This window comes from Dreissena polymorpha, chromosome 2 (genome assembly GCF_020536995.1).
Source record: "Dreissena polymorpha isolate Duluth1 chromosome 2, UMN_Dpol_1.0, whole genome shotgun sequence".
In the NCBI taxonomy this organism is placed as follows: domain Eukaryota; kingdom Metazoa; phylum Mollusca; class Bivalvia; order Myida; family Dreissenidae; genus Dreissena; species Dreissena polymorpha.
In genome coordinates, this window is record NC_068356.1 from 134,623,259 (window position 1) to 134,648,240 (window position 24,982).

Consider the following 24,982-nt stretch of genomic DNA (forward strand, 5'->3'; position numbering starts at 1 on the left):
TAATGAGGATGTTGGTGCACAATGATTATGGTGATGATGATGATGATGATAATGATGATGATGATGGATATGGTGGTAATGGTGGTGATGATGATGATGATGATGATGATGATGGTGGTGGTGGTGGTGGTGGTGATGATGATGATGATGATGATGATGATGATGATGATGATGATGATGATGATGATGATGATGATGATGATGCTGATGGTGATGATGGTGGTGATGTTGGTGATGATGATACTGTTAATGGATTCAGAAACATTAACACTTTTACAATCCAAATATCTAATAAGAATTATTGCATTGTCCAAATTAATGATTGCCATTACTTTAGATTGTTATCTTTATTTTTGCAGAAATTCAACATAGTATTTAAATCAATAAAACAACTAGAATGTTTACATATGAATCTTATTTGACCTTTCATTCACTTATCATAATCTCTATGAAACTCATTTATACCTGTGCATTGTTTCAGTACAATAGTGTTGATTGATGCCTTCTTAATGTGTAACACTCCCTGGAAATTGGCCCCAATTAACTGGTCACTCACATCAAAGACCTTTATCAGTTGGACACCAATCATAAGATAGATTACAACTTACAACATGTTACGCCTACAGTTTGCATTCAGTCAGTTACAGTATGTGTGTGTGATTATGAAAAGTTTCTGATTTTAACAGGTTTTATTGTCGTTTCTATTGAATATATCATTGCAAGGTGAATCTGAAAATTATTCCAGTTGTTTAAAAAAACAATATGACAAAAATGTGAACATTTTGGTTGTTAAAAAACAACAATTTATGACATCTTTTAAGAAGCACAAAAACTGTTTGGTTATAAAAATAATATTTGTGCAGTTGTTTTTTGCAATAATAATGTATTTATGCTACATATTTTTTGTGCATTTAAATTATAAATAGTTTGACAGTTGTTTTGATATGATAAATTTTCCAATGTCTCGTGTTTGTTTACTTCTATTTTTGCACACATTTGTACCTGGTAACTATAAGAAAGATCAAGTGATGATTTGTATCTTAAAAGAAGATCAATGTTGAATTTCTAGTACATTATTCTCATACTTATTTACTTCTTTACAACCGACGTTGATATATGATAACAATTCAACATATTGTATTTAATTATGCAAAAACTATTACATAAACACTCAATCTATTGACAAAATAAATTGTTTTCAGCATCTAAAGCTGTTCTTGCAAAAACAAGTTGTATCTAGTCATCCCCTATAACATCCAAAGATGCTGAGCTATCATGTTTATCTCATGATTTCAAAGCTGGACAACAATTTGTGGAAAAAATTTACTTCCATTTTCTTTTGCTGATGCTCATTATTAAGTTACTGTCCTCATATTACTTGAATCCCAAATATAGCTTTGTCGCAACGGGTAACAAATGTCTGTTTCAAAAAACATAAACACACACACACACAAAACTACTTATAACGCATATATGTATATATCTGCAAAAACAACAAACCCTTTCTTTTCACAAAACAATGTTAACAACCCTTGTTTAACGTTAATCTACTCAGGTGAGCGACCCAGGGCCACCATGGTCCTCTTGTTGTTAACTTGCCCAAAGGCAACACTATGGGACTATGTTGTGAAGGGATATACCTTGGATACAGTAAATTAATCTGATTAATTGCCAGATTCTCAGGATGCAACAGGAAATTAGTTAGGTATCAATGTGTCGACATCCAGTCCTGCATTATTCATTTAAATATGAACATTTTAAATAAAATGGAGTATTATTTGAAGTAAGATTTTGTTAATTAATTGCTTTGTTGTGAAAGTCAAGTCTAATTGGCAGTATTTTGTTTTCTTATTTACATTGAACGAGTCGTTTCATAAGCGAAAAATGTTGTTTTTCAAGACCACCAAAACAAATTCGACAAACACATTACTCCAACATCAAATATTTTAGATCCAAATCTTTCTTTTTCAGGTATACAAAGTTGGCGTCACTCATTACTTCAGTATCAAGAAGGCTCAATGTGATCTAGGTTACACGCCAATGATTCAGAATGATATGTCCGAAGTCGTCCAATTTTACCTTAAAACAGGCCGCGTCAAACGTGCCAGGACTTCTACGGGTCTATTTTACTGGATCATGAACATTTTAATTATGTTAATGTTTGGGTCACTTATTATGTCTTTCATTCCTATCGTCAAATAATCAAATTTATTTGTCACTGGTATTTTTAGCATTAACATTAATGTGAATTTATACATTTGTGTGCCTTGTTTATTATTTAACTAACATACATAAGTTTGTTTTGTTCTTCATAAATAAATATTTGATAAAATACATATACTGTTATGTAAATGTCACTGGCAGTCTCTCAGCATATCAAACATTTTACAGTATGGAAAATTCTTATGTCAACAATTGTCATATTTGGTACATGTAGCTAGGCTTTTAAAGATTGGTGTGTCTGAAGGCCAAAGGTTAAGGTCACTTAGAATAAAATAATATTTAAAAAACAACCTAACAATATTGAATTACTTCTTCAAAATATATCAGCAGAACTTACTGACACATTAAGTAACTTTTTGGTCATGATAATTTATGATATCTATTTCACATTTTTAAATGCCAAATGGTCAAACTCATCAAAATGTATTTTAAATACTCCCAAATACCAAAGTCTGTTGTTTACAGTAATGCTATATCCTAAAACATGCTACAAACTAGGAAGGTTTGTTGAAAAAGACTTATTGAAGATATCTTTAAATATAGCACTTAACACGCTAAACATCAATGTCAAGCTGACCAAAATGTATTTTAAATACTCCCAATAATTGGAAACCCTTAGGCATTCAATCTTCAAACTTGGTTAGTAGGCTGTAGTTGGTTAAGCATTTCTATGAACTATTGCTTCTCAAGACCAGTTTTGTTTCTCTATGTAAATCCACACAAATGTCTATCCGAACTGCAAACAAACTCAGTATTTAGTTTATTTTTTAATTGGAGTAAGAAGAAAAAATAAGGAAACACAAAATGAATAGATTTTATACAATGCTACAGCTTGTTACTTCAGTATAATTATGGCTAAAGGGTTTAAAAGGGTTTGCTCTAAGCACATAAGGGAATCTGCTTCGCCCCTTGGCAACAATTATTATAAATGAACTGCTACCAATTTTATGCCCCCAGTAGGGTGGCATATAGCAGTTGAGCTGTCCGTCAGTCAGTATGTCAGTCTGCCCGTCCGTCCGAAAAAAACTTTAACATTGGCCATAACTTTTTCAATATTCAAGATAGCAACTTGATATTTGGCATGCATGTGCATCTCATGAAGCTGCACATTTTGAGTGGTGGAAGTTCAGGGTCACGGTCATCCTAAAATAATCAAAGCGGCGCAATATGAGGCATTGTGTTTCTGACGAACACATTTCTTGTCTAATTCAAGCAAGATATCATTGGAAAAAAAACCCTCTCTAAGTTTCATGAACTTAAAATGAACCTTCATTAAGACATTTTTACCATTGCCATAATAGAAATCTTCCCCGCATTTCTCGGGGCCTTTTTTAACGAAACGGAGCCATTTTCAAACACAGCTGAGATATCATACAAACAAATGTTCCGACCAAGTTTCATGAAGATTGAAATATAATTGTGAATACTGGAGTGTTAGGTCGCCTTTTCTTAATTTTACCAGATGTGATCGTGCTTTGACCTCGGCCAAGATATCATTGGGACACATTTTCTGACCCACTTTTATGTAGATCGGACAATAAATATGGTCTTTAAAGTGTTAACAAGGTAAATGTTGACGCCGCAGCACGATTCGTGACGGTTGCCGTACAATACAAGTTGGACAAATGGCACTTATAAAAGCTTACCATGAGCAAGTTGTGCTCAGTTGAGCTTAAAGTGGGGGTCGCGGTCAGTTTATTTCAAAATCAGTGGACTTGACGAGTCAAAAAAATTACACAAAAGGGCTGAAAGCTATACATGGATTCTAGTAAAGTTGATTACAAGGCTCTTTTTTTTGTATTTCTACTCAAGGATAACCTGGAGGCAGGTCTCTTGCCGGTCACGTATGCGAGAGCCAGTCTGCAGGACTACCTACATGTGGATAATCTAGTCCTGGCTCACGAGTTAGTCGGGCAGGGATTCTATCATAGAGGAAAGAAATACCTCGTTGTAACGTATACAGATTTTGTCTAAAGGTCTTCAAATAAACCATTGTTTTTTTGTTTGAAATGTATCAATAATTATTTGATGCCTATAATAAGTTTTCTAGTAAAGTCATTGCACACTCAATGGCCATGGCTCACCAAAGATAATGGGGTAATGTATAAAAATCTTTCAAAATCCATGTAGCTTGTCAGTCACTGCAAACAAACCTAGAGTATAATGTTTCTTCTACCATTAACCCAGATGTTATCTGCTGGTTGTTGAAGGTTGAATGTTTAATCGGTTGCTATCTTGCATCCTAAAATGAACTTCACTTGCACTTGGTGATTGACTCTTATAATTGTCAAGATTGATGATGACCTAATTGATATCGCATGTCATAGCATTATTCGGTATAAGTTTCTTTAATTTAAACCTATTTGTTTAAGCGCGATGGTATTGTAAGCCATAGTCGTATTGATGCACTTTTGAATCTGTTTTCTGGTACAATGTTTTCTGGTACAATGTTATAGCAAGTAATTCGAAAATAAGTATTCACAGAGCAAACCCAAATCGTGGTCATTCTGATATTTAGGAACACACCATATCCAATATGTATAGTGACCTTAAAGCCACACACCTTGAAATGAAAAACATGGCATAGTAAATTTAAGTATAAAAAAGAAACATATTTTATCTATGCCAATTAGAATATATCTGGTGGTTACAAGGCAGAAATCTGTTTTTTGCGCTTAAAAACTTTAAAAATAATCGAGTTTGTCGAAATGGACGTATACGTATAGAAATCCTAATTTCGGCTTTAAAATAAAATATAAAAAAAATAACTTGCTAACTAGGCTATAGATTTAATGACAATTTTGCACACTTTCAAATTGCATCTATATGTGTTGATTAACATGTATTTCATTTCAAGGTGTGTGGCTTTAAACCAACTGCTTTTACATTAAATGTTAGTTATACAAATTAAAAGGCTTACTGTACATGATGATTTGTTATATTAAGAGATTTCAACAAGTACCAAATATTTATATAATTTAAAAACTCAGACATCTCTCAATTAAAAGTATTCAAAAATTTATTATTTCCACGTATATTGAACAGATTATAGGCCTTTACAGACTACTGTTACCTGTGCGCTGACGTGTCAGAATAAATTGGCAGGCATCACAAAAAAACACAAACAGAGAAACAAAATGTGTTTTTTTAAATGCTATGTATCATTATTAAAGAATCTTACATACCGTAGATCAGGTATGTGTATTAACACAATACACATACCTGCATAGATATAAGTCAGCATGTGAAATCATACATTTATTACTTTCAATCAACATAAAGAATTATTATACTATAGCAATTCCTTTATAAGACAATTATAAGAAGCTTTAAAAACGCTTTTTACACACCATTTATACTAACTGTTTTATATAAACGATACTATACGAAAGAGGCATCACCCAAAAAGTCCATGAAAACCGTCTGTCTGATTTACAGTGGTTATAAACTTCATTTCAGTTCGACTTTCCAATAGCTTTTTGAAAACTATGTAACCAAATAAAACAAACAAGTAGATCAGTTTTTCACGTTCTAAAAGTTATTTGTGTTAATTTAATAATTAAATGAAGAAGTTGTAAGAGTTTTCATTTAATTTGCCTGCAAGTGTCCCTGTGATGCAAACCTCTATTAGTCATGACAACATGGTTTATGTAAACAAAGTTGAGTATTAATAATGCTTTTAATAACCATAGAATCGTAACACTCATGACAACACATTATTTGATAAATGTTAACTTGTGCATTGCATAACTTAAACATTCAGCCATAAAATTGTAACACAAATAACATTACTATCAGCACAACATAATTGATTAACATAAACTTGTGCAAAAAGTGAACATTTAAGCCATATAATTCTAACACATATGACAAAAAAAACATCATAAATATATATATATATTTGTGCATAATGTTAACATTTTAGCCACACATTAGAACATGAGCACAATAGCTGACTGAGACAATAGCTCATTATTGTTGTTGTACAATTGTGTGACCAATAATTCACCAGGATTTGTTGTCACATTCCACGAGGCACTTGTACTAAAAAGTTTCCGTTAATTCTGATTCACAGTCTTGAGTTTTTACAACTGCTCCAGAATAATGCCAATTTACAGCTATAAGAGTATATTTCTGCAAAAAAGTCAGATTCATCAGACGGCCTATGTTATTTAAGGATTTATGAGTGTTTCTTTCATTTTTAGAGAATATCCAGAGTTGTATAATTTTCAATATTCTGATTGTTACATTAATATTTGCCCAAAAGTATTTAATATAAAATGGGGATCACCGTGCATTATTTTTAGATAATACTTTTAATCAATGCCATTCTATTTTTTTACAAATCACCATCTTGGTAATGCATAAAGAGGGTGGTGTTTAAAAAGAACCTTACTCTTAAAGTGATATTATGCACATGTAAAAGTAAATGCTATGTTTATAGGTGTCTATCACAACCTTTGTTTATTTTTGGTGTTTTCACTTCATATACACTTATATTTGTTAATGCCTCATCAATATACTAAAACAATATCCCGAAAGAGAAAACAATGCATTTGAAAATCAACCGTACTTTCGTTTGACAACTGAACACTACTCCGATCCTTATAAAAATACAGTTCCGCTCGGCTTAGAGGACTGTACAGTCACGTAAAATATCGAATATAATATATATATATTTTTTAAACAACTGGTAGCTAGATGAGTTGCAGATAATTGGTCAGTTACCACAATTTAACTAACTCTTTTGGCCTGTTAATTCTTTTAAGCTCAATTCAACAGTGACAAATGCGCATAATATCACTTTAATATTTAACAGAATAAATTAGCTTAAATATACAATAAGGGCACACATAATAAATATTGGGGGGGGGGGGGGTATAATTAAGTTAACAAAGCTGATACATTTTGTATTTTTGTCATGTCTAAGTTTCAAGTATTTACTACAGTTCAGCTATGTATTTAGTTCTGTTTAGAATGTACACATGTGCTTCAAATTTTATAACAGCAAAGACAACTTCATCAGCATTCAATATAGATAAAGAAATGTAAAAGTCTCCATCAATTGTTGTTTGTCTTTTTTAAACTGCCTACTTATAATAAACTATAAGAAATAATACACAATGCATTGACCATTTTACAATATTTTATAACAAATGTTTGCAGGATTGCCTGGAATGCTATTGATATACAAGGTTTTCCCTTAAATGTTACGTCGTTCCAGCATCTATAGCCCATTAAATTGGTTCACATAAAGACTTCATGGCGTCTGTCACGTCATTCTGCGCGTCTACTTTGATATTCCAGTCCTTGAGCTTGACGTCCCTAGTTGCAGGTTTGCATGGATTGTCATTGATGTAAAACGTTTTCCGTACAAGTTTTATGGCTTTTCAAGTCTCTTAATCAATTGTCATTGGTTCATATCAAGACTTTCAGGCGTCTAGCACGTCTTTCTTCCAACTGCGATGTTCCCTTTTTTGAGTCCTCTATTGTCTTGAGCTTAAATGATCCTCCTTTTGCCCTTAGCAGAATTAAACCACTATGGGTCTGGTCTATCGCTCCCGGTTTAAGTTAAGAATAAAAAACAATAGTTCTTAAGCGAAGGATAGCTATTTGAAAGCTTTCAGTTTGTAATTTTTGTCTAACTTTGGGGCGACATGATAACCTTAATTGTCAATTTCAGTGACCTGCTAGTCAACCGGTATGACTTTCAAAGTTTTGAGACTTTGGCTGTTACAACAGTCATATTCTTTTCAATTCTGTTTATGGTCTTAAGGGACTTGTTCACATACTTTGTTCATTTTTCGAAAATTATCATAAAATACATCCAACGCTGGATATATTAACATTATTGAAAAAAATATTTCAACATGAAAATGATTTAATCTTTATTTGTTTTAATGTTGCGCAACTGGGATTCAAACCAAGGTTCCGCTGTAACCTCTCAATTATAAACACTGTTATATATCATTATGCGTATGATAGCTTATGTGAGCAATGCATGTGTTGACACAAATTCTAATGAAAACAACAAAAACACTTCATGTTATTCAATTGTTTCGTGTTTGTTACTCTTAATAACTTGATCAATTTTCAAAGCCCAAAATTTACAATTCGTTTGTTTACAGACATCAATACGGACACAGTGTTGATAAGTCAAAAATTAGTAAATTTTCAATGCCATAAATTAAAAACAAATTAAGCGACGGACGATGTCAGAGCACATTTCTACCCATTATCCATTCACAAGCATGCGATAATTTTTGTTGTTTGTAAAATGTAAATGTTTAGAATGTTGAAACAACTCAGTTTTAACAAAGAATTTAATTTATTGTTAATAAGATAATTTCAACATTTTCATTTTCAAAACAGATATTATTTTATTGTAAATTAGATAAACTGAATGAACATGTTTTCATCAACAAAGAAGTTAAATGCTTTTCCTTAATGTGCCATTCACAAATGAACTAGGAAATAACATTTATACCCAGTTGATATCAAAGTTTTTGCTGATTTTTTTATTCCACTGAAATATCTATTGTAATTCCTTAACAATTATCTTATTGTTTTCATATTCTCCAACAATGATCTGGTGAGTGTTGGAATTATAGCAGAATGACAATGGTCTTCTTACCTCATCTTTCAGAGAAGCAAGAGTTGCAAGTTTTGTTCTCCCCTCACGATCAACCTGTATGACAGTATTTGAGTCCCACCCGCAGACAAGGACTTGCCCTGAAGGTGTGACATCTACACCCCGTGGTACTTGTAGTTCAGGGTCCGTGAAGGTGGATATCAGGCTGCCATCTGTGGCCAGTGTGAGGAGCTTGTGTTTGTCTTGGTTGGTGACATAGATACGATCACCAGCAGGACTCACAGCACATTTGAACACTACATAGCATAGAACACACTACCTATTAACTGATTAGCATTTAAGACATAAATAATTACAAAAAATCTAAAATATATTCTGAAAAACAGTTAATTAAGGTTTTAAATATCTACGTTCGTGATTATATTTTAAGTATTGGTATATAAATGTATTACCAATTCGTTAGATATGTTCACTATTCAAAATATTGACAATATATTTACCGGTATTTGCACCTCCTGTATCCTCATAAATCTTTTTCAAAAGAGTCCCAGTCAGTGTGTAGTGGTAGAGAGCAGTGTAAGAGATGATATACAAGGCTCCCTAATGGTGGCTTATGCCAGAAGCTTTATGTGGTAACTATAACTTCCTTCCATTCACCAGCTGCCCATTGTTCACAGATATGAACTGCACACCACCAACACCTAGAGTCACAGCCACCTCACTGGATGTGATTTGGCAAATTTCAATTGCAGCACAAGACATATCACAGTGACTAGACACATTGTAATGCTGGTCAAACAGTTTCACTTTCTTATTGGTGTAATTTACAACAACGACCTGACCACTAGGAAGGCTTCAAATGCCATTGGTGTTGCAAGTCTTAGCTGTGTCACTTGGTATTTTCACATTATATTCAGATTTCACCTTCACAGTCAACACTTGATCTGGATTCTTCTTGAGTGTTAGAGACTGCATACTATCTACAACCTTCCGTAGACTTGGTTGTTTAGACAGGAAGTGCTCAATGTCCAGGTTTGCATGGAATATTATTGAACTCTGAACTTTTACTTGGTTCTCCTTCAGATATTCCTTAGACTCTTGAATTTTGTCCAGACATTTCCTGCTTGCTATGAACTCAATGTCTTTGTTGCTCTTATCTCCAAGGCCCTGTACAGCTTCTCCGAGCTGTTGAAGTTCATCCTTCAATCTGCTGCAGTTGTCAACATTTTCCTTGAGAGGGGTTTGTAATGTGGATCTTATTTCACCCAGTTCATTCATAGATGTATTTTCTAGTTCATTCAACGCAGCATTTAATTTCTTACGAATCTCTCTGATTTCTTGAAGTTTTTCACTATAAGATGCCTCCAAAGACTGGATGCTAGCCTCTTGTGTTCTTGTAAACTTATTTAGTTCAGCAAGAATTATTTGAATTTGTTTAGACAACTGCTGCATATCCATCGACAGCTGTTTGACTAATTCAGAAATTAGAGCCAAACTGGTATATTGTCTGAAAAAGGAACATTACTCATAACTAACAATTTGACATGTATAATATGTAGGCGAGATGAAACACATAATTAAGTCAAGATTAAGTTCGTTACGACCTATGAAAGTTCTTATCAATTAAATATTGTGCATTACAGACTATGAATTCCCCATGTTTTAATCTTGATGGCCAGCACACATGTTCTCAAATATATTACTTTTAATATAGTCTAGCTATACTCTTTTAATGCCTTAAACAACTCACCTAAGAAACTGTTACATAATTAATATATTTGATTGATGCAAGTGATATCAACCTACTTTTTGTAAATGTGGTCGCTTTCAACTACCTTAAAGTACATGATAGTATCACGTACCTGTGATTCAGTAAAACACAATCAGAGCAGCACAGCTGACTGTGGTCCTAGCAGAACATTTTCAGTTTCTTGTTGTTGTGAGCATTACATTTCAGTAACAAATCCTCAAATGTCTTTGCAAGAGGCCATTTATTTGTTTCTCCTCTACCATTCTTCAAATGGTTTACATATATTTGATCGTGATAATAAAGACATTTTTTACAAAAACTCTTCGAACATGTTTCACAAAACAATCACTTGCTTCTAAATTTTTACTTTCGCAAACTTCACAAGAATAGTCCTTCATAAAATCTGAACTTTTATGAACCTTATCTACTGAAGACGCCATTTTCTATATGTATTGTGAACTGTTCTCCGATTAAAAACGTTTGTATTCACTATTATTTTGACTCCTTTTATGAAATTCAAAAAAATTATCAAACAAGCATGTTTTGCATAAAGGCACACACAGTTGTGAGTAAGTGTAGTAGTAGTAACCAATGCACTAAACTTCAAAACGCTTAAGGCTGAATTATGTAAGCTGTTTTGTCCCCAACCCCCTGTAAATACAAACATGAAGATAAAGTCAACAGTCGAGGTACACAAATATTTTGTGCATAGAATGGTTTAACATATGCTGAAAACAGGTTTATAAACCATTTTCAGAAAATGGGTTAAACCTAATACATGGATTAAGGTAAAGGGACATTTAAAAAAATAAATTATATTTGGAAAAGTCTTAAATTTATTTTTTTTAAAAGCAAAAACAACTTGAAAAAAAGGCCTTGCTTATGATTTAAATAAGTGACCTTTATAAGCTAAATCTAACACACTCACAGAACACTACGAAGGCTTTAATACTGATCAGCAATATTTAAAATCCATGTAAGTCATAAAAAAAAATTAATTGGTGATGAAGTGAGATGCAAACGCTTTATAATTTAATGATTCTGACTCTTAAGTGTCTGTAAACCAACCGATGTGTTAAACATTTGTCATTATCACGAGTATAACTGTGCTTGTTTAATTATATAATAAATACAATCTTTTTTGAATATATGATTTTTGGGAAGAATTGCCATTGTGAAACGGTGGATAAGCCTCTTTAACAAGAACACTTCTGTCATTAAAGGTTACAAAATGTCTGATGTAACTTTATTTATTGGTCCATGTTTACAACAATGCTCACTTGCATTTTCTACTAACTCACAGTTTTTTTCAGACATGGATGGATAAACATGCAAACATAAGTGTAATTTAAGACAAACAAGTACGGGTAATATATAAAAAGAAGATACATAGAATCAATGTTGGTTTGTGTTATTGAAAGATAATTGAATCTATGAAACTAAATATTACAGATTATTTTCTGCAGAGATTTTAGCTGCTTCATGTCGCCATCATTTATTTGGTGTTGCGCCAGTTTTAGTGAAATGTCTCATAATTTGATACTTTTAATAATGTTTCTGTTGATTCAGTATAGAAATATTATGTGAAAATGACATGAAAACATGCAAGGGTACGTGTCAAAGGGGAATCATTTGTATAGATTTCAAATATGTACATTTTTTAACAGCTAGACCTGTGGTTTGCAGGACAAAGCAATTAGATTTAATTTATACTAAGATGAATCATCACGATCTTCCTTAATACCTACGTTTGTCAAGATGATGGAATTATTTTTCTGAAACCAATCAATAATGGTATTAATGTGTTGTTATTTAAAACACATTAACACGCTTTTTATTTACCGACCATGTGTGCATTATGATAGTAGCATACACAACAGGACATAGACCAGACGCAATAGTATTTGTCGAGATGTTTCTAGTTTAACGATGATTGTAGTTTTTCCTAAGAAAACATTATAGAGATGAAATGACTATTTTTATACAGATTGACCGCGTTCTGATGGAAAGTAATACATTTAAAAAGAGATTTTGTTATTACCACTGAAATACAGCAAATATAAACAATCAATACTCAGCATGTTTTTAAGGTGAATTTTGAAAACAATTTTTATGCTCCCCGAAAATTTTCGGGGAGCATATACATGTAGTTGCCAGTTTGTCCTTCCTTACTTCCTTCCGTCACACTTTTGTTACAGTTTCTCAAAGCACCTTTAATACTTTACCGTACCGATCTCTTTCATATTTGGCATGTACCTTGCATGAACCTCTTCTTTTTGACTTGGTTTGAGGTCACTGGGGTCAAGGTCACCGAGGCTAATAATAGATTTTTCCGTCACACTTTTGCTACAGTTTCTCATAGTACTTTCAATACTTTACCGATCTCTTTCATATTTGGCATGTATACATCTTGCATGGACCTCTACCTTTTGATGAAGTTTGAGGTCACTGGGGTAAAGGTCACCGAGGCTAATAATAGATTTTTCCGTCACACTTTTGTTACAGTTTCTCATACCACCTTCAATACTATACCGATCTCTTTCATATTTGGCATGTAGGTACCTTGCATAGACCTCTACCTTTTGATGAGGTTTGAGGTCACAGGGATCAAAGTAACTGATGCTAATAATAGATTTTTCTGTCACACTTTTGTTACAGTTTCTCATAGCACCTTCAATACTTTACCGATCTCTTTCATATTTGGCATGTAGGTACCTTGCATGGACCTCTACCTTTTGATGCGGTTTGAGGTCACTGGGGTCAAGGTCACCGAGGCTATTAATATATTTTCCGTCACGCCTTTGTAACAGTTTCTCATAGCACCTTCAATACTTTACAGTTTCTCATAGCACCTTCCATACTTTACCAATATCTTTCATATTTGGAATGTAGGTACCTTGCATGGACCTCTACCTTTTTATGAGGTTTAAGGTCACTGGGGTCAAGGTCAAGGTCACCGAGGCTATTAATATATTTTTCGTCACGCTTTTGTAACAGTTTTTCATAGCACCTTCAATACTTTACGGATCTCTTTCATATTTTGAATGTAGGTACCTTGTATGGGCCTGTACCTTTTAATGTGGTTTGAGGTCACTGGGGTCAAGGTCACCAAGGCTAATAATAGATTTTTTTAGGTGGTCCTTAACACATAGATTGACAAAGCGCATCATCGGGGAGAATCCATCAGTTTCACTGATATTTTTGTTTAAATATAAATCTATATCTGAATATGGATCAACAACACTAGAAAGTGTACATAATGCAATATGGTAAAAATTCCACAATATGAGAACATATCATAAATGCTCCGGTGTTGACAGTGTGTCAAGTATAAAGTAGAACATTCCAACTACATGTGTATATTGATTTCGAGAGTTGAGGCTGAGATTTCCATTTACCTTGTCATTGAAGATAACATATTTCAATGATATTGCTGCTCACTCAGTTTACATCGTTGCATAACACAACATCTGTATCGCTTTCAGTTTCGCTGTAGCCCATTAGGGATTATAATGTTTGAAAGCTTTATTACAAAAAGTTGACAACAACTTAAATTATCTGTAAATGGAAATGAGTCAACAGTTTGGAGATTGCATGTTTTCTAATTTGCCCAGTTGTGGTGCTTTTTACAAATGCAAAAATTGTATTTTTTCATTTGAACCTACAGCTAGGAAATTTCATTTTCATTGTACAATTATAAAGGTGGTAAAAGTTGAAAGCCTGGGTAAGAAAGCTGTACAGAAATAAAACACACTCAAGAGTTACACCTTTCTTAATTAAGGAAGTCAATGCACATCATTGAGTTTAATCTAGGTCTCATAAACCAAAACCGAATACTCATCTCTATCATATTTAGTAATCAACATAAATATAGAAATAAGAATTCTACATTTAGTTATAATTCAATATTTTGAATAACATCAATTAAATATTTTAGTTAAACGTATGGAACACCAACTGTATAGGTAATAGTATAGGTAGATCAAAGTTCTAAATATACTTAGATAATTATATAAATAATGCACATACTATAAAGCCCATTGCAGTTAGTCAATAATAAATATTTGGGCTGTACTCTGTGAAAAGGTTGTTTAATACATGTGCGTTAAGTGTCGTACCAGATAAGCCTGTGTAGTCCGAACAGGCTAATCAGGGGCGACCTTTAAGCTTTCATGATATTTTTCATTTCAAGAAAGTCTCTTGTAAGCAAAAATCGAGTTTAGGTGGAATTTGTCGTCCCAAATTATCCTGTGCAAACTGCACAGGCTAATCTAGGACAACACTCTACGCAAATGCATTAAACCCCCTTTTCACAGAGCGCGGCTCATTTATATGTTAACAAGTGAATATTAAGTGTAATGATGTTTAAAAACAATAAACTGTTAACTTATATAAATGGTAGTCCCTGTTCCGATATATTTCAGGCAGGTCAGGCGTATTTCATCTCCGACGACAAACCGATCAACACATTCACCTTCTTCCAGCCGCTGGTAAAATATTTTAAAAAATCACTTTGTGTTTTATTGGGATCAATAAAGAACACTTTGACTTTCTGATGCTGAGGATTAAATATATGTTTCCAGAGTTTTTACTCGTGCATCAGAATATCAAAGAGTTGATAAAAATCATTATGGACAATGCGGAAATTATTATTTTTATGTTTGCATTTACAACACCTTTTTGTAATTGAAATGAGAACTAGAATGTTTTGCTGTGCTGGCTGCAATCAGGAGTTGGACTACTTTTTGCATTTATCAATAAAAATGTACTGACTCATACTTTGTCTGTCCCCACAGACAAAGTTTGTTGAGGTATACTATAATCTTCGGTCAATTGGAAGTGCGGTTGTTTTTTCACGCTGAACATGTGTACTTGGTGTCACAAACTACTTTCTTAGTTTCAAACTATCAAAATAAAACTCTTTATGTGTTTTTTATAGCAATTTTATTTATTTATTTCAGTTATTTATTTAGCTCTTTATTTAGAAGAGCAATATGTTATGTTCGGGCATGTCGTGGTGTTGTTTGCAAAGTGTCAATGAAATCAAGCAAATTTGTTATGCGTTTATCATACCAATCTCCACGCAGAGTTGTGGTTCCATGCTCTCACATACAATCTCTGCCATCCCAAGACAAATCTACCAGATTTTGTAGGATTTTTTTAAGAATTATATTACAAAAATAGTATAAATTTCTTTTATATTTTGAAAAAAAGTTTAGGTTCCGAAAAAAATACCTTAATTTAAAAAAGTAAAAATAATAACGTGAAAATTATTGTTCCTATCGGCTCGGCTATCATCACGAGGTTGGCAGGGAAGGCAGGGATTTGATACAGCTTTGCTGGTTCCAGTCAAATCTCTGCGCGGAGGTTGACATCTTAGTACACTTGTAATATGTGTCATGATGTCCTCTCTCAGCTTTTTTTGCATCAACATGAAACTTTATAGATATGTTGTTTACACTATGTAGAAATAAAATACTTTAGTAACGTGTTGTGGCGATAGTCTTTGCAGAGTTATGTGCTATTGATTCAATTAATTTTAGCCCTAGTGTCTGATTCCTGTGAAGTAGTTAACGAAAACATGAGATTTTTTTTCCATTACTTATATTTTGCATCTGCTTGAAATGAGCAATTGCATGGATTGTTGTCATCACCAATGACTGTGCTAGTTAAAACCTGTGGTTTTGTCTACTTGTAAACGATATGTTTTTGTGTGTGTTATAATGGTAGTGAAATCAAGGCTTCAAAGAGAGATAATAAAAATTTACTTGAGGGAATAGAAATATTCCATTTCTTCCCTTTCCAGTGCTCTGCTATTATTAATAATAGCAGTGTAATAATTACACCTAGAAGATATAATTATTTTAGTGTTAAATTGTATTTGTTCAAACCTCATTAAGTATCCACCTCATAAATGGCTAGATTGTTATAGTGTACATTGACGTGCAGTGTCCAAGAATCATGACTCAATTTCCATTAATATTTTTTTCCCCTTTTTTCAGTTATTTTTATCTGCCCATTTAAGAACGAGCGACTGAAGGGTGTAAACTTTTAACTAATATGTCAGCGAATGGTTAATGGCAGAGTATACGAATCATAACTCAAGCTGCATCAGCTATGGAGTTTTTAGATGGTCGCTTAGCGACCGTCTAAGGTGGTTAGTCTAAAATTCAGGTCGATACGCCTTAGCTACTAGGAGCCCAATACCCGCTTACTACGCGTATCCGCGCGAGAAAGAGTTGTATAATTTATGCAAGAGGTTTGAGTTCTCCAATTATATTCATTCACAAATGGAAACATGATATTAATATCGTGTTAAATGCAATAGTTTCGAACGGTGCTTTTATAGAAAAGAATCAATAAACAATGATCGTATTGTACGTGTCGCGGAGAAGATTGTTTATGAATGAATAATATAGTCCACTTTCTGCAGCGTCTTCATAACGTAGTATTTTTGCTCAGTCCATTCATAATATGAGGCTATTAATAGATGCGCCTGTCGATAAACAAAGGAAAGTCCACGGGCGGTAACAACGCAATAGGTTACGCTCTCACATACACCTCAATGACGCAGTACAGGTCGTAAATAGAGGCTATTAATAGATTCGGGAAAAAGTTAACGCTTATTTATATTCTCAATTTATAAATCGTTGAACATAAGTTCAACAATAACTTCAGCGATGCGATAGACAAAAACAAAAAAATGTTTCATCATCGCTAAACCCGAATATAACAAACAATTTATAATAATAATACGAATGACCTGTTTCGTAACCTCGTTCATGCTACTACAGCGGGTATTTCTGGAAAATGTTTTTTTGGTTCTCAACAGATAGCGGCGATCTTTTGTATTTACGGGTGCTAGCAACGCAATAGTAGAAGGTTAGTAGAAGGTTGAGCTTGTTTATATTCCCAGTTCTCAATACATAGACAATTGGATATGAGTTCATCAATTACTACTGGCATACTATAGGCAACCTCGAAAATGCTTTATAATCGCTAAAACCGAAAACAACTAAATATATTATTATGCCCCCCTTCGACGAAGAGGTGGTATATTGCTTTGCTCATGTCGGTCTGTCGGTCGGTCTGTCGGTCGGTCTGTCCGTCCACCAGGTGGTTGTCAGACGATAACTCAGAACGCTTGGGCCTAGGATCATGACACTTCATAGGTACATTGATCATGACTCGCAAATGACCCCTATTGATTTTGAGGTCACTAGGTCAAAGGTCAAGGTCACGGTGACCCGAAATAGTAAAATGGTTTTTGGATGATAACTCAAGAACGCATACGCCTAGGATCATGAAACTTCATGGGTAGATTGATCATGACTTGCAGATGACCCCTATTGATTTTGAGGTCACTAGGTCAAAGGTCAAGGTCACGATGACCCGAAATAGTAAAATGGTTTCCGGATGATAACTCAAGAACGCATACGCCTAGGATCATGAAACTTCATGGGTAGATTGATCATGACTCGCAGATGACCCCTATTGATTTTGAGGTCACTAGGTCAAAGGTCAAAGTCACGGTGACCCGAAATAGTAAAATAGTTTTTGGATGATAACTCAAGAACGCATACGCCTAGGATCATGAAACTTCATAGGTAGATTGATCATGACTTGCAGATGACCCCTATTGATTTTGAGGTCACAAGGTCAAAGGTCAAGGTCACGGTGACCCGAAATAGTAAAATGATTTTCGGATGATAATTCAAGAACGCTTTTGCCTAGGATCATGACACTTCATAGGTACATTGGTCGTGACCCGCAGATGACCCCTATTGATTTTCAGGTCACTTGGTCAAAGGTCAATGTCACAGTGACAAAAATCCTATTCACACAATGGCTGCCACTACAACGGACAGCCCATATGGGGGGCATGCATGTTTTACAAACAGCCCTTGTATTAAATATATTTATAACAATAAATATATTTTTAAAATGTAGTCGCCGTATACGCTGACTTTGAAATAAAGTTTGCAATTTACTTTTCTAAATAAATAAATACAATTAAACAAAAGTATTGTGTTGTGTTTTTCACTTGTAAGTTGCATATTCACCGCATGAAATGTGTGTTAGCATTGTCAAACCACACATTAGTGTGAGTAGATAAAAAATATACTACGGGAGAGCACTTCATAATTGTCCTCATATGCCTTGTTATGAGTATCTTTCTTCACAATCGAAATATATCGTATGTTGATATTTTATTTAAACGCAGTTTTCTTTCGACACATTTAAATCACACGTCAATAGCGCCGTCATGCGAAAATGGGTCTTATGCGTTTTGGCAAGCGTTTGTTAAACCCAACATGTGCTTTTGTGCAGTCATGCCATAGGCGATGCTGTTCGCTATAAAATCACCCAATATGTTATTTTTCTCCTTACCAGAAGGAGAGATAGCTGAGTGGGCTATTTATTTGATGGGCGCATATGGAATAAGACCCATTTTCGCATGACGAAGGTCATTACAAATCTTATTGCGAATTGAAAATGCCACATTTAAGAACAATGCTTTTAGATACAAAATTGAATTTAAAATAGCAAACTTGTTAATAATGGCAGCCTATCCACACATTAAGGAATGATTTCCAGACGTGCTGACCAAGTACGGCAAACATTGTGGTATGATAATTAAACGATTTTCTCTTATCGTGACACTATACTATTTCGCTAATGATTGTTTTCTCATCTTGGAGGCGAAAGTGAAATTCTGCGAGATGGATTGTAACGCGTAATTGTAACAGGGCCCCAATTTGTGTCGTTTGAGCATACAGAGAGTAGTCCGGAATTCCTTACAATAAACAGTGCTACATCCTTTGAATTGAGCACATACGCAGTGATGTAGCAAATATTCAGAGGTTGTATCTCGAATCAGCTTATTAAATATTCGAAAATATTCATGCGTATCTGTTGGCGTTATGTAAAAGTCACGATGAAAACTGAGTAAAACAGCTACGCCTAAAAGCGCATTAGTGCTCTATACCTATGTTTATGTCAGCGTTGTTGACACCGTGTGAACTGCTCGGGTAACAAGTAAAGCATAAACAGCAATGTTTATATACTTTAATTCCTCCATATACAAGATACGAAGATTATTGTATATTTTGAATTTGTATATGGTGACAAATCATTATCATTATGAATTTATATTCTTGGTGAGATAGTTATTTGATATTAGAAAAAATATTCCTTTAATATGATGGTGACTGCAAATTTTCTTTATATTAAGTTCTCATTACCATTTTCATCATACTTTCTATGCTTTCAGAACGTCCAAAAAGCATGTTGTTTTTATTGTGTCTTAGTTATTTCTATGAAATAATAAGGATGATAAAAAGTGCACACAAAACTCGACCCGTGCGCTATGACACACACTTTATAAAGTTGAATGGCGTGTGTTCATTTCAAACTTGCGATTGATTTTGAAAAATGAATTGCGTGTTAAATTATGCAATAGTGAACATCTTCAGTGCCTTCAGCGCTTTGATTCCAATTTTTCAGTGGCTGTCCGTTGTCTAACGAATGCATACTAATAAGTGAAATGTTGCTTGTACTAAAATCCATGTAAAAATGTAGCATACTGTTGTATATATGCTTGAAAATCTAGTTTAGTTTGTATTCCATGTTTCAGATCGAGGGCTTAGGATATACACTGCCCCGTCTACAAATCCCATTGTCGGTGGTATGGTTCGTTGGTAAGTAGAGCTAGACCATTGTTAAATTGAACATTTCACACACAGTTGTGATAAGACATCTAATATTCAAATTAATAAATCTTTGTAAACTTGTAATGTTTCGCAATATATTTAATAAATTTATATTATGTACAAATAGTCTGTCCCTTATATGCGTATTCACTTGAATCAACTTACACTGTTAATAGTCTAAATAAAGGTTAACACATTTCTTAAAGGTTTGTGTATAGTTTTAAATAGAATGCAAACACGCTATGATGCTTTACAGTGTAAGAGTAAAGATTTCTTTGATCAGGAAACCTTTGTTTCAAAATTTCATTTTTGTTAAAGTAATCATTGTAACAGTTTGAAGATACATCTCTCTTTCTTTTCTGGAAAAAACTTTGATTTGAAAGCTAAAATTTGCGGAACAAGTCAATAATTATCCTGGTCTATCGTAAGTTCGTGGATATAACACATAGAAAATTTTAATAAGCAATTATATTTGTATTTTGATCAAATTAAAATAATTAAGCATAAATTAAATCAGTACCTGTGTAAATAATAAAAAAGAATCAAATTCAATTGTAATCTTGTCTTCCAAATTCAAGTTAACAAACACCATTCATCAGTATTAACCGCCATGTCGAATTCTTGTAAGTTCGTGGATGACACATGTGACGTCATTACTCCAGAACAACTGATTAGGCCAAATGTAGAAATGTGTGTTTTCTAAACATTGTCAATACATGAATGAAAACAATAACACATGTACATGTAACTGAACATTGAACATGTATAAAGAACACTATTTAATGAAATGTTTAATGTTTCAATAGAGTTGGGTTGGCCTGAAAAATTAACACAGGTGGTTAGCGCGTGGCTTTGATATTAATTAGTGAAAACATCATTTTGAATTATAAATAATCAAAATATAACTAAAAATCAACTTTTCTAAAAAAAGGTATCCAACTCAAGATCACCCGAAAAGAGGGTGCATCGCTTTGAACAGCCATAACGTCATCAATTGTGCAGCGATTTCCATAAACTTGGTCTTATTCAACGCAGAAAAGAATTTCCCTTCTGGAAATGTGCATGTATATTTCTGCAAATGCTGGGTCAAATTTTAAGAAATAGCACGATACACAACAAGACAAAGTTCGTGAAAATCGCTGCACTTCTGATGAAGTTATGGTCAAAGCGATTGCACTTCGCTTTTGGGTAATTTTGATTAATATAACGAATGTGACTTTTTTTTCCAGAAAAGTTGATTATTCGTTAAAATTTGATTATTTATCATTGAAAATGATGCTTTCACTAATTAATATCAAAGCCACACGCTAACCACCTGTGTAAATTAAATAGAAATGCATAAGGAACCAAGTACAGAAAAACACTTTTTTTTACTTTGCCTTAATAGCATTTCAAAATCGAGAAAGAGTCTGTGTACATACAGTGTCAATAGAACGCTGTATGTAAACAAATTGAGCAAAATAGGGTTACTGTATTTTGTTACAGATTTTTTTGGCAAAGGAAATTTGTGCATTAGGAAAATGGAGGTAAAATTCACTTACGGACATTATTCAATTTGTTTACCTGTTTAGAACGTATGGCATTTCAATATTTTGTTCTCAGTTGTAAAAAGATAGTTTGCGATACACACTTTTGGTTTTCGTCTCCAGGATGTCAAAATCTAGCGCGGTTAGTTATTCCGAACTGAACATCCACGAACTTACGCTATCCACGCACTTGAACTATGCAACGATATAATTCTTGCTGAATTTGCGCAGTGATATGGTTACCGAAAATTAAGAAATCTGCGTATGTTAGAAAACAAAAATGGTAAGAACAATATTATCATCAGTCCAATTAAGATGTTTCCGAATGTTGATGCTGTGTCCGATATTGTGTAACGTGAATTTGAATTAAAAATAACAATGAAACGATGTTTTCCAGGCAAAGGTTGAGATTCCCTTTTATGATATAAGTGTTTATTTTACATTTGATTATTAAACAATGCATCGAAAACTTTACGCGTAGTCTTGGCACATGGTTCATGTTTTCCTGATTACCAAAAAAAAAACTGTATATGTCTTACATTTATAATTTATTTAGTATTACAATTAACTTTAATAATTTTCTTCATTTTGGCCTATTAATTGTTTAAATATATGAAACTAAACAGATAATAGAAGGAAAGTGATAATGAAACAAGAAATATCTTTAAAAAAGATATACGGCGTAAATAGTTTAATGAATGAGATCAAGGATAGCGAATGTCTTTTTCTGTGCAGTTCTTAGCTGCATCACACGCAGTACGGGATGTTACGGGGAGTTTTCGCGGCTTATTTTACATTATAACATATTACTGGTCATAAACCTATAGATACAAAACAGAAAACCAAAAGAAGAATGGAAGTGAAATTTAAACATATGAGTCAACCGGCCACACGAGAACAAACCTGTTTTAGTAGTCTGTCGGGCATTGCTATTTGATTCGATTATTAACAGTATCGAGAATCATCGTGCTCATGCTTAAAGTGATATTATGGGCATTTTGCACTGTTGAATTGAGCTGAAAAGAATTAACAGGTCAAAATAGTTAGTTAAAATGTGGTTACTGATCAATTATCTGCAACTCACCTTGCTACCAGTTGTTTATAAAAATATATTTTATATTCGATATTCTTACGTGACCCACCCAGTCCTGTAAGCCGAAATGATCCGTAAAACAATATTGTGTCTTTGTGTCGTATGAACAAATCTGCACTAAAACTAAATTTAGGTTCAACTCGTAAACGCATGATCAGTTGTCAAACGAAAGTACGGTTAATATTCAAATGCATTATTTTTCTCTTTCTGGTATATTGTTTTAGTATGTTGATGCTGCATTAATTACTATAAGTGTATATGAAGTAGAAACATCAAAAATAATCAACGGTTGCGATAGACACCTATAAACTGTTACATGCTCATAATATCACTTTAGTACATTAGGCAATATGGTGGAATAATTATTGTTAAATTTATTAAAAATAATATTTATCATTGTATTGTTGAAAACACATTAAGAATCTATTATTGACATACCATAATTATATTGCTGAATATCTTCTTTTAACATATTTCTGGTCTAAAGAAAATTCCCGTAGTGCGTTCAGTTACAGCGAACGTTCGCTATAGTTCGCGAACGGTCGCAAACGTTCGCTACTGAACGCTCGGTTCGCCGCGAACGTTCGCGAACCGAAGCGAACCCTCTTGGGAGGTAGTTCGCTAGCGAAACCAAGATGGCGGACAAATAAATATGTTGTATTTGTTCAGTGTAACTTCGATATTGTTTCCTTTTTTTGTAGTACAAAAATGAATTGAACAATAAACAAAGTGTATATGTGGTTTTGGGGATTCCGATAATGACGTCGCGTTTGCGCATCCTCAAATTTTGGCCGTCAACACTGCGGCCATTCTGCTTTTGTTTGCGTTTGATGATCCGCATCGTGATAAGATTTCAATCATATTCGCGACCCTTTTTAAGACCAACAAAATACTCAGAAATTGAAATTCTTTCAGATTAAATAGAATCCAATGAATGAACACAAATAAGTACGAAAACAAACAACAAATTGATTGATTTTATGTAACCAACATAAAGAAACTATTTGAACCTATATGTCCGTAAAAACTTACCTTGTTGCAGATTAACTAAATCCTCTTGATACATGTAAATGTTTTTATTTAATTGTTCACACCAATTTTGACACTCCTTATTTCAGCATGTTTAACCACCCATTGTTTAATTGCCCCTTCACCACAAACCGATTATCTCGATATGATCGGATACTGTCCAGACAATTACTAAGAAAACAGGGTGTCATAAACCCAGGGACCTATATTTGTATGACTCAGTATGGGGTCATTAACCACATGTGTCTGGTCATTAAACACAATTTATGATACCTCCGTGTCATCTCTTGGCATATTAAGCCAAACACTTAACAGTTGCTTTAATAAAACATTTGAACATACTATAAAAAAAGGCGTACATTTGTCCGAAATGGATTAACAGGAACTATTAAGTATGTATATTAACCAGTTTAAACATAACACTTAAGTGTTTTATAATGAAATACATTTAAAATATTGTAGAAATTTACTGCTACACAATTATCGTATTTAACGGGTACCTGCAAATGTAAACTCCGATGTAAAAACGTGTAAAGATCGTGCGTTTTTGCAGTGTTCGAAACATCATCGTGAAAACAAGCAATCGCGTTTGATCATAATACGGATATAAAATACTTGGGTAAAATAAATGTATAGATTATGGTATAATAAAATGCCAGATTTGTATCCCTCATTATCACTACAAAAGAGTTTTCAATATAGATGTGCATTCAAAGACAGTTCAATTCGCAAAATATGCAGGTGTTTTTTTCCATTTGAATGCTAAAAATTATTAATATTTTCATTAAATGTAAACGAAACGAAAATTCATTCAATGTAAAAGAAAATTACAACTACATTTGAAGATTGTAATGTATTGCGCTATTTTAGGGCTTTGTTTTATAACTGATTCAATGCACCTCTTACACTAAATTTCGATCGCTAATGAAAAATAACACTATCGCATCCACACCACTTATAATTATAATCAAATTATTATAGGTTTTATTATTTTTGAAATATCTGTTAGATAAGTACTTTCTGTGTTATTAGCGATTTCCGCCATCAACATCGCAA

At 33.5% G+C, this 24,982-nt stretch overlaps 1 protein-coding gene across 3 annotated transcripts in view; it reads left to right on the forward strand.

Moving 5' to 3' along the window:
- The window catches only part of LOC127869090 (short-chain dehydrogenase/reductase family 42E member 1-like), a 68,264-nt gene that overhangs the window by 37,850 nt on the left and 5,432 nt on the right, over positions 1 to 24,982 (forward strand). For 2 of the 3 annotated variants that reach the window (XM_052411406.1, XM_052411407.1), the window contains exon 11: positions 1,972 to 2,334. The exons of the other annotated variant lie outside the window; for it this stretch is intronic. In XM_052411406.1, the coding sequence (XP_052267366.1) occupies positions 1,972 to 2,202 (231 nt within the window). In that variant the 3' untranslated portion in view covers positions 2,203 to 2,334. Of the gene's footprint in view, positions 1 to 1,971; positions 2,335 to 24,982 lie in introns of those variants that run through there. 3 annotated transcript variants of the gene reach the window in all.